The 11,520-nt window shown below is 44.2% G+C and overlaps 1 protein-coding gene across 1 annotated transcript; it reads right to left on the bottom strand.

Moving 5' to 3' along the window:
• Nucleotides 1–4,838: 4,838 nt before the first annotated feature.
• Nucleotides 4,839–9,428, bottom strand: LOC133921975 (UDP-glucuronate:xylan alpha-glucuronosyltransferase 1-like). The gene is made up of 4 exons (XM_062367106.1): nucleotides 8,662–9,428; nucleotides 7,051–7,254; nucleotides 6,296–6,957; nucleotides 4,839–6,207 (listed from the first exon to the last, which is right to left on the bottom strand). The coding sequence occupies exons 1-4, from the start codon at nucleotides 8,718–8,720 to the stop codon at nucleotides 5,195–5,197; spliced, it is 1,938 nt and encodes a 645-aa protein (XP_062223090.1). The 5' UTR covers nucleotides 8,721–9,428; the 3' UTR covers nucleotides 4,839–5,194.
• Nucleotides 9,429–11,520: the final 2,092 nt, after the last annotated feature.

The raw sequence follows: 11,520 nt of genomic DNA, 5'->3' as shown, positions 1-11,520 counted from the left end.
ATTTTCTTAGCGTATTCTCTTCATAGTCATACTTACAGAGTTTATAATCTTGACACTAACACCATTATGGAATCATGTGATGTTACTTTTGATGAAACAACCCCCTGTGCTAGTTTTGCCTTTGAGTGTGCAAAAGATCAGGAGATGAGCAAGAGCATATTTGTAGATGGTGATCTTTCAGCTCTCGGTGATGACGAGGATGATCCACTACTTCTCTCGACCACATCTGCTCCAGAGCTAGCTCCTGCTTCTTCTACTTCAGCAGGGGGTCCTGCAACCTCTAATTCCACTTTGGCTACTCTCGAGCCTGCACCAGCTGTGTTTTAGGGGAGGTTCTCTCAAGGTGTGAGGTTCTTCAACACATTCAGCGGCGACACCCTCCACACATGATGATCGGCAATCTCAATAAGAGGGTAACTAGGTCCAAGTTCACTCACCATGCTCATTTTACTGATTCTGCATTCGTTGCTTCCTTTGAGTCCCATGATATTAGACATATTTTATCTGATTCAAATTGGGTCAATGCCATGCATGAAGAGCTTGAAAAATTGAGAGAAACCAAGTTTGCGTCCGTGTAGAGCCATCTCCTAATGTTCACACCACAGGCACAAAATGGATTTTCAAAAACAAACAGGAGGAGGATGGGTCTATAGTGAGAAACAAGGCTAGACTGGTGGCTCGAGATTTCACTCAAATAGAGGGGGATAAACTTTGGAGAGACCTTTGCATCGATAGCTAGGATAGAAGCCATTATGATCTTTCTTTCTTTTGCGGCATCCTAGAGTTTCAAGCTGTATCAAATTGATGTCAAGAGTGTGTTCCTAAATAGTTTCATACAGGAATAAGTCTATGTTAAGAAACCCTCGGGCTTTGAACACAACAAATACCCACACAGAATATACAAGGTTCAGAAAGCTTTGTATGGGCTTAAGCAAGCACCTAAGCTTGGTATGATAGGCTTAGGTCTTTCATGTTAGAGCATGTGTATGTTATGGGGTCAGTTGATAAAACTTTATTCACTCTCAAGCACGACAAAGATTTCCTACTTGTTTAGATTTACGTGGATGATATCATTTTTTATGGCTCTTCTCATGCACTTGTAGCTAAGTTTGTAAAAACTATGAGTAGAGAGTTCGAGATGTCGATGATAGACGAGCTCAAATTCTTTCTTAGACTTTAAATCAAGCAATACAAGCAGGGTACATTCGTCCACCGGACGAAGTACACCAAGGAGTTGTTGAAGAAGTTCGACATGAGCGACGCGAAGCCCTTGGAGACACCGATGGCTACCTCGACTGTGCTTAACTCGGATGAAGATGGTGAAGCAGTGGACCAGCAGGAGTTCAAGAGCATGATTGGTTCCCTCCTATACCTGAGGACGACAAGACCAGACATCCACTCCACCGTCTGCCTCTACGCGCGCTTCCAACCTTCATCGAGGATGTCTCACCGCCAAGCGGTGAAACACATTCTGAGGTATCTCAAGCACACTCTAGAGTATGAACTCTGGTTTTTTGCTTTCTCTTAGCTTTCTCTTCGAGGTTTTTCTGATGCCGATTTTTCTAGGTGTAGAATTGATAGGAAGAGTACTTCTGGTACGTGTCATTTCTTGGGTACTTCTCTTGTGTGTTGGTCTTCTCGTAAGCAGTCTAGTATTGCACAGTCTACTGCTGAAGCTGAATATGTAGCTGCTGCTAGTTGTTGCTCACAGATTTTATGGATAGTTGCTACCTTGAAGGACTTTGGGTTAGATTTCAGGAGTGTGACACTTTTGTACGACAACACCAATACCATAAGCTTAGCCAATAATCCAGTCCAGCACTCCATAATTAAATACATAGATGTGATATTTCACTTTCTGAGAGACCACAATGAGAATGAAATATAGACTTAAAATACATTGATACCCAACATCAGCTAGCGGACATCTTCACCAAGCTTCTAGATGCTATTAGATTTGTCTATTTAAGGGGAGAGCTTGGTGTGTGCTATCCCTATAGCATTGTGTGAGGGGGAGTTGCCTTTGTATATACTCTATTTTACTTTTGTTGTATTTGCATTGTCTCGCATTATGTAAGATAATCATAGTAGTTGAACTTTGACTTGTATATCTTTAGCATTTTCGATTACTAGACTTAAATTTGGACTAAGTTGAGTAGTTGTGTGGAGTAAACTTTTAATCTTAGACTCCTCTTGATACTTTGATATGAAACATTTTAAGCAAGCTAGTTTTTCTTAAGATAAAATTTAGCAATTTTATTAATCATGTAGACTATAAAATGCTACATTTTTTATCACCAAGTTCATAATTGCTTTAGCTTAGTCAATGCTTGTGTTAAAGTTAGTTTGATGAATATCTTGTTTAGGCTTCTTAGTTTAAGTCAGTGGATTGAAAAATATTACACTATGTTTTTATCTTTGTCAAATGTTTAGCTCATAATAGAACATTGAGGGAACATGTGTTCCTTGTGTCGCAAAGACACTACTTGACTTGATCATGTGAAAACTTAATTCTTTGTGAAAATGTAAATAATCTTGTGAAATCAAGTATCTTGTGCTAAAATGTGATTCAATACGGTTGTCTTGAAGCCTCAAGGTGTTTGTCACACCCAGTCGTGCAATACTTTGCTTGGATAAAAGGCAACTTGAGGATAAAAATGAAAGAAATATGTCTAATCGCTTAATTTTATTTTAAATTACTTGATCTAACTAAGTCTTGGTTTCTTATGTGAGTGTTTGGCAAAGCCTACTGTCATGAATGCTTGTTTTCCTAGTTTGAGATTGATGTTGGTTGGTTCTTAATGCTTGTATTGCCTCGACACGAGTGGATGCTTATGTGATGATCGCTTTGAATATGATGTAGCTATGTAAAATTAAATGTGCCAACCAATTATTCGGGTTTAGCTTGTGAAGCTTCATGTTCTTGTGTCACTGTCTCTTTTTGAGCCTTTGTGCAATTGTGAGCTCCATACTCTACTTTTCATAGCCCTTTAACATTTCTAGCATTTACAAATACTTTATGGTATACTTATGAAAGTTCATTAGGTTTACATGTTCATGCATTGCATAATGTTTTGTCCTTGATGTTTGTATTGCCAAATGGGGAGAAATAAATTAAAAATGAGAGAAATGAAAAATATGCACCAAATCACAAAGAAGAATATTGCATAAATAAAAAAATTGCATTCATCAATAGGGAGTATTTGATTTTGTGTTTTTTAGTTGTTATTGCTCTTTTGAGGTTTTTAGATTATCTTTGCCTTTCTTGGGCCTTATGCAACATTTCTTATGTCAAGTGATATATTTTGCTCTTTCTTAAGTTTTTCATCACTTGGATAAGTCTATCTTCTTCAAACCAAAATATTTATGCTTTGAGGTGTTTTCAATCTACTCATCAAGGGGGAGATTGAGAAACCAAGTTGAAATATGTCTTGATTTATATGTGACGAGTGATTGACAAGATTATCGATTTGGTTTGTCAAGTTTTGGATTACGTGAGCTTGGTTTGAACATTTTGATTATGGACTAACTGGAGTTGGAGTTAGAGAAATATGTTTTTTTGCCTTATGGTGTGAAGGTGACGGATGCAACTTGACGGTCGCCGGTGGGTGATCAGGGCTAAGGGGTGGTTGGTACCGGACGATCAAGGAGGCCAGACGGAATCAAGGGTGATCCTATCTATACATGTGAAGGTCAAGCAAAGTATGAAACGGAGGATGAAGACGGTATGTTGACGAAGTCAAGAGAAAGGGATGCCGGTGCAAGTGTAAGGCGGCCCGAGGGATTGGAAGCGGAAGAGACTTGCCGACAATCAGGATCGCAAGACGGATTACACGTGTCGACATCAGAGCGCTTGCTTAAGGTGTAAGCAAGTGGCGAGTCATATTTTATGAAGTGTGCAGAGGGTTTCACGGTTAAGCCTCAAAGCCGTAGGAGAATTGGAGGAGTATGTGGCACCATCACGAAGCTTGTGTCGAGGAGAAGCTAAGTCGTGAAGGCATCGCAGCCGTTCGATGAACGGATCAAGAAATAGATCAAAATACCTTCGGTGGTAGGTACGAGTGTATTATAAGAGAGGAGTATTTTGGTAACAAACTAGGAAACTTAGGGGTCAAATTTTTTAGGCCTATAAATAAAGGGGTAGGGCTATGAGAAAGTTTGAGCTAGCCAGTTGAGTCCCTTGTGCCACCCATTTAAGAACCTAGTGCTAGGGTATTAGAGGAGAGTAAGATTAATGCTTAGTCTATGTAATAGGTGGGAGTTTTTGAGAGAAAAATCCTTGTAATTCATCTAAAATAGGGCTGACCTTCTTGAGTAATGAATTTTACATTTTTTGCATATGCTTAAATTCTCCTCCTTCTAGTTTGTCTCTATTGGTTCTTTTTTTATTGTGCTTTTCTTGTTGATTTTCTTTTTTGTCTTTGAGCTGTAATTTTTCAACCTTGAGAAGTTGTTTTTCTTGTTGCTAGAGGCATAAACGTTTATATACTCATGTATTTGAGAGGGTCTTGAATCTCTTTGTTTCTAGACTATCAACTTAGAGAGTTATTTCTTTCGATGACTGTCTTTTTGCTTTGTTCTTCGTTCAAGTTTCAAGTTTTTATACTAAAAACACGTGGAATGGTCTTGAATAGAGCCTATAGGTCATATTTCATCCGTGGAGTCATGTTACCTTAGAATTTTTATTCTCGCTTTGTCTCTCTAAAGTTTATACTTATGATTCTACGTTTTTTAAGCGTTGGGTAAAAAAGAGTATATCATCTATTTCATAATAAATTTATAAAATCCTATTCACCTAGTTATCGTTCTAGGTCCAACAAAACTTGTGCACGGAGTCCTTGACAAAATTCTCACACAAAGTTTTAGTCATGGCAAGTTTAGGTACAAACTAAACAGGCAAATTTAGCTTAGCTTTGATGTGTTTTATTTGCGCATAAACCAGGAGCAAGCCCTGTTATGTCTAACCTAACCACTTAACCAAGTTGGCAACACTTTTTGTATGATGGCATCGTAGATGCTCACTCGTTCACGTCGTCCTACTTGCCACTAGCTACATTGCGCACGTGACACAACGAGCCCTCACATCTCGTCAGCTCGTCATGGATGCCGCCAAAATTCGAAAGCCTCTCGGGACGCGGCGCGCGAGCCGTCGGATCGACCGGCGATTGCCGGGATGATGATGTTATTGCCGTGGTCAGAAATTGTCAAGGAGCTTGGCGTACGATGTGGTGATCCTGTTCCCTTCCACCCGCCTGCCGGCGATCTCCCTCTCGCGGCAGGCCTCGCCGCCGCCGGCGCAGATGGTCCGGCGTCGGTCGGCGATCCGGACGCTCCAGTGTCCGTCGGAGAAGTTGGCCTCCCTCGCCCGCGCGACGTCCCACCGCAGCAGCGCCTTCTGCCGCTCGTCGAGGAGGCAGAACCCTTGGAGGCGCTGCGGCATGGCGTCGTGCACCTTCCACCACCGCGCGTGCGCCTCGTCGCTCGCGAACTGGCGCAGGGACAGGACGTTCCAGTTGCAGTCGTAGTCGCGGAAGCAGAACCACGGCTTCAATCCCACGAAGTGCACGGCGAGCGCCACGGGCGGGTCAGCGGCGAGCACGCGGCGCTTCGCCGCGGCGCGCTCCTCGGTGTCCCCCTCCCAGAAGTGCTTCATGTAGTTTGCGTGCGAGGGCAGGCGGTGCCACCACGAGAACACCTCGTTGAGGTACCCCTGGTCGCCGCCGTTGTACGACTCGATGTCGCCGACGTGCTCCGCCAGCAGCCTGAACGTGCAGTTGCAGGGCTCCACCACCATCACGCCGGAGTTGAAGTACGTGCCGTCGTTCCCCGTCGCACTCACCTCCGGCATCGCGAACAGAGGCTCCATTGGCCGCTGCACCAGCAGGTCGGCGTCCAGGAAGATCACCCGGTCGTACTCCGTCAGCGTCCACAGCCAGAACTTGCTGTAGTTCCACTCGTTGTACGCGTCCCGCGACGCCCGCGGGTTGCGGATGCGCCGGATCGTGCGCACCTTCCACCCGGCCGCCTCCAGCGCTCCCCGGTGCCGCGTGCTGATCGTCTCGTCGACCAGGGCCACCATGTCACGGTCCGACCCCGCCATCCGGATGCTCTGCGCCGCTGTGATGGCGCCGCACGCGTACAGCTGCTCCGAGTGGAGGATCGTCGCGTACGCCTCGCGCTGCGCCGCCGCCGAGACGTACGGCTCCCCTGTTCACGAAGCATGCGTTGAGTGAGTAAACTATGGTTCGAGTGATCTTAACCAGCTCCACCCATATGATCTGCCAAGCTTACGTACCCAGAGCTTTGAATGGCATGGCGAGCTTGCAGGATCCCACGGGGAGCGCGAGCTTCTGCTTCAGCTCGTCCACGTCCGGCCTGTACAGCCACACGTCGCCGTAGCGCGCGACCTCGTCCTTGCACTTGAACAGGTTCGGCATGGGGAAGCACCGCGTCACCACGAGCACGTGTGCCGCCGCCCACCGGCCGTGGAGCGCGGCGAGACGCACCGCGGCCAGCTGCAGGTGCAGCCGCGCCACGTCCTTGGACCAGCTGGCGGCCCGCCCGCACGGCAGCTTCACCGCGACGACGTCGTACTGGGGTGCCACCCCGTCCACCTCCGTCGCCACGGTGGGCTCCGGCAGGTCCGGGCACGCTGGCTTGCCGAACAGCTCCTCCTCGTCGATCCACTCCGGGTACAGGTGCTCCCAGGTGACGTCGCTCCCGACGTGGTCCAGGTGCACTGCGGAGGCCTCCGTGCGCGGCATCCTCGCCCTCCATTCCTCGATCTCGTCGTCGTCGAAGTTCAGCAGCGCCACCCGCGTGCCACTTCCATCCTCAGCTCGAGCAACTTCTTTCACCGCCATTTCGATCTGCGACCAGTCGATCTTCAGGCTCGACGCGTACCCCGAATTCGGTGCGTCTGGGTGCAACATCCAGCTCGCTTTCGACACCTCTGGCCTGAGTTTCCAGACAAGAAACAGCTACTAGTAAATTCCTGGACATCATCGGATCAGAGTACGTAGCAAGAATGCTGTCCGAAGATCTGCTCACTGTGTGAGGTGCTGTTCATCGGCAAGGTGGATCGATGGCGAGTGCAGGAGGCCCATGAAGGAGCCGCACATGAGGAGCACGAGGACAAGCTTCACGTACAGCAGCTTGCCGCTCGAGCCTTCGGGCAAGAGCGCGCTGAACGGCTTGTACTTGGCATCCTTGGCATAGTAGCTTCCGATGCAGTTCTTCTTGCTCAAACTGGTACTGAAATCAACGCCGTGAATTGATACTTACTGTCAGTAATCCAGTGGTGAGAAAAATGAACATATTCACAAGGCAAATTGGACAAATACACAACCAAATTCGGATCTAGTTAAATAAGTAAACTGTTTCTACTGCGTTGTTAACATTCGTTTTAACTTTTACAGTGTGACTTGAAACCTTGAGGTGCATTTAGGCCATTGTACTCGCCTTGCACTTGCAGTGACCAAATCCTAATCCTCTTTAATTTGCTGCGATTTTTTCAAACTCAAGACCTGAGAAAGTCGTCAGTCTTGCGTGATTTCTTTCTTCACCTACTCCAGCAAGTCATCAGGAACAGTTAGTTCCATACTCTTTCTTAACGGTCCAGGATGACATATATCAACCGTCATCTCTTCATCGTCGCGTCGATTTCTCATCGTTATCGTTGACTGTTGTATGTAATCTCTTTCAGCCTCCATGGTCCCTGCTCTAGATGATTAGATGCACCCTTTCGTCATCGTTGATTTCATCTCCTAGTTAACATTACGTGTGACTTTTTCTTCACCGGACCCGCATGTAACCCTCAGAATTGTTGCACCAGAAATTGCTTGGTCAGAACAGGTGAGCTAACCATGATAACTTGGTACGTGATTATAAATTAACCTAGATTAGTTCACCTATTTTTTAAGAAAAAAAACTTGTTATCATAGGCAACTTCGGAAAAATAGGCTCCCTTAATGTATATGAAACGTCGATGGTCCACCAATACTACCACTGAAAGTTACTCGTGCACTCAAAGTCACCGAACGTGGTGCAGTGAAATCGATTTTCTTAGTGTTGAAGCTACCACCTTTTTTAGAAAAAAATGTTTCAAATGGTGACTTGAAAAAATAAATAAAATTTGTATCTCGTTATGCAATCGATGTAAGAGGGGTATAGCATGATTGAGAAAACTTGTAAAAAAAAACCGTTCGACCAAGACATAAAAACTTAAACTTGGGCAAACATCGATGGCAGTTCAATTGAGTGGTTATTGTGAGGCTTGTTTGGCAGAGCTTCTAGACCAGCTCCCAGAGTGAATCAGTGAGAGCTCTGTCAAACGGTAATTTATAATTTTTAGCTCATAGAGTGATTCCGTAGAAGTGATTTCCTTAAATGAATTAGATACTGAGAGCTGAAAAAACTAAGTTTTTCTTGATTCACTTCCTCTATAGAGTTTATTATAGAGAATCACTTTTACTGTAGAATCACTTAGAAAATTTGGATTTGGGATAGCTCTACCAAACAGGCCTCATGTCATTCATTGCTCATGGCATGCAAACAACATTAATTCAAAAATGGAGTTCACAAGGAGAAGATGAGCTAGTATAGAAGCTAATGAAGCATGGTTGCAAACGTAGGGAAGGGTGAGAGAGAAAAAAAACTCACAAAGTTCTGTCCAAGCGATGCCTTTTCTCTGTATGATGAGCACAAACGAAACCTCTCATCTTGATGCACCACCACACAGCTCAGATGAAAAATACTTGTATGAACTTTCTCTTCCTCAAGCAGCACAAGGCAGATCGCTCAACAACGAACTTTGTCGATAGAACTCCACTTTTATATGGACCTGAGATTGATCCTCCAGCTATATCAACCTCAATAGCTCTTGCTGAAACCTGATCTGTTTAACAGATGTAGAAACTCAATAGCATGAAGCAAAGCAAGTCACAGATGTATGTATTATAGGTATGTGTGCTGTATATATATATGATCAAAGTTGAGCTATGATGAAAGAGCCTCTCAAGAGGCAGCAACAGGAAGGTCTGAGGACAAATGAGAGTTGCAGGCTAAGCATGGAAGCAACTTATAGCATTGGCACTTGGCAGGTGAGGTGAGACCAAAGGAAGGACACTTGGTTGACAAGTTCAAGGATGCAGGAAGACTTGTTCCGTTTCACAAGTGTGTGGAACACATGGCCTGCACTGCAAAGGGTACATACATGTAAGGGTGAAGTGCATGCCCTTCCAAACCTGAAAAAAAAGGGGGGACAATCCCCTTCCTTGGTGGTTCAGTTGTTCCACCGTCTTCTCTGGTTAACATGTATGTTTTCATTCTCACTGATCACTCCACCATGCATCGATCTTGCTTCAGGTGTGACCTTACTTATGTTATGTGCAAAGACATGGTTAGAGTTGGTGCAACTCATCACAAAAGGCTACCTCTGACAGAGATGTACACAGGTGAAGCAAAGCTATACTGGCCGTCTTCAGTCTCTTTTGGATGAGACCTTGTTTTAAATTTCAGTGGGAATATAATGATGCAGCAGGAGAGAACATTTCCTGGTACAGGTGAAAGACCTGAAATGAAACTGAAAAGGAGATGCTGTGGTTGGAACGTAGATTGGCTACCATATACAACAACGCAGGTTTGACGTTCACCAAACCCAACATGGACCGGTCCAGGGCGTGTGTTTGGTTGGACCTGAAGCAAATCCTGCTCTGCGGATGCCTTTGTGGCCAAGGGAAACATATAACTAATCTTGCAAACAAGGTTACATTGCATAAGGTCGGGGAGAGACTATTTTAGACACAAACAAAGGGCAACATGACACCAAAATAAAGAAATCCTAATTTGAGCCAGAGAGAGAGAGAGAGGAGATTCTTGATTTGACACTGATTCAACCATTAGGTCTGAGATTGAAGGTTACCTGCCACCAAAGCAACCTTTTCTTGCTTATTAGGTGAAATGTGTAGAAGATTGATCATCTACCCGTGGAATGTTGAAGCTGAACAGCATTGGACAAACAGTAGCTAGTATTGCTTTTAATAACTATCTCGATCAAACGTAGCCGTAGGACGGAGACTAGTATTACTTAGACTAATGCGTACTTGATTGGAGAGAGAGAAAAAAGAAGTCACTGGGTCATGTTTTTGTTGTTAACAAGGTTACCTCTAACGGTTCTTTTACGAGTTTGGTTCTCTTCGTAAAGAGATTCTCGTTCTATTTAATATTCTAACAGTTTTTTTTCACGATTTATTTTACAAAGAGATTTTTAAGGCTATTTTTTTTCATTCTGAGATTCTCTTTTTCCTTTACTAATATTTTCGAAGAGAAACTATGATAGGTAAGAGAAAATAAAAAAAATAAAAACGTAGAGAGAAATCATAAAGAAAATAAAATAGAAAAAATATGATTGAAGATGGTGTACGGATCCGAGCAGGTCTTACTTTGCTTCCTGATGGAAGAGAGGGAGGGAGACGGAGAAACTTACAAGGACTGTTTTACTTACATCAGGGTGCAGGCAACGTTTGCCCCATGCGTCTAGCTATCTAACTCGAACTGCTTCTTTGACCTGGACGGCCTCTCTCCCGCGCGTGCTCGCTGACTCCTCTCTCTATCTCTCTTGCCTGCAACAACACGGAGAGGAGTTGGATCTTTTGATTGGAGAAGAGAACACCAACAGAGTCCTAGGTCCTAACTAACTAACACCAGAAATCGTGTGCGCAGGGAAGGTGCCGCTGCTTGCTACCCACGCTACAGGCCTCTAGGATTCTCAAACACAGGAACGAAAACAACACAGGATTGGAGTGTCTAGCACCTTGAATAATCCTATGAAATAGAAGAACACATGAATGACTATTTGGATGGAATGCAGGGAAAAAAACATAGGAATCGAAAGAGACGTAGACATAATGAAAAATTTGTCATGGGGTTAGGCCTCATGTTGGAAATCCTGTAGAATTCCTATGGAACAGGATCGCTCATAGGATTTTTTGCGAGGAATATTGTCAAAGGGAATTTGACAGGCCCATTCCTTTATTCCAAAGTACCTTTGAATGGAAAATTCTTAAGGATTAGAATCCTCCAAAATTTCTATGAAAATACTAGAATCGAAAGGGGCCCTAAGAGACATAATGGTTTTGGAAGATCATCACAATGCCATCGCACGCAAGGAATCCAAGGTATTTTCTACTGGCATACCGAGGAAAAACATCTTAACGGATATAGACAGGTGCCTCATCAGATCTTAGCTTGGAACCAAACAAAAGGAAGAACACCAAAATGGAATCATACTGGTTGCTTGCTTAGCTTTACCTGAGATCCCCGAGAAGCTTCACCCTCAGCTCCTTGCGAGATCGAGATGCAGAAAATATTGCGGGTGGCTCCTCCAAAGTCCTATGTGCATGCAGCTCTATGAATCGATGGCGATTTATTTATAATAGCATACACGAATTTATAGATTGATAATCCATGCAAAAAAAAAAGAATATATAGATTGACAAGCATAAGAGATAATCAGTGACC

This window comes from Phragmites australis, chromosome 6 (assembly GCF_958298935.1).
Source record: "Phragmites australis chromosome 6, lpPhrAust1.1, whole genome shotgun sequence".
NCBI classification, from domain to species: domain Eukaryota; kingdom Viridiplantae; phylum Streptophyta; class Magnoliopsida; order Poales; family Poaceae; genus Phragmites; species Phragmites australis.
The sequence above is the reverse complement of the archived record's forward strand: the minus strand, read 5'-3'. Positions and strand labels throughout refer to the sequence as shown.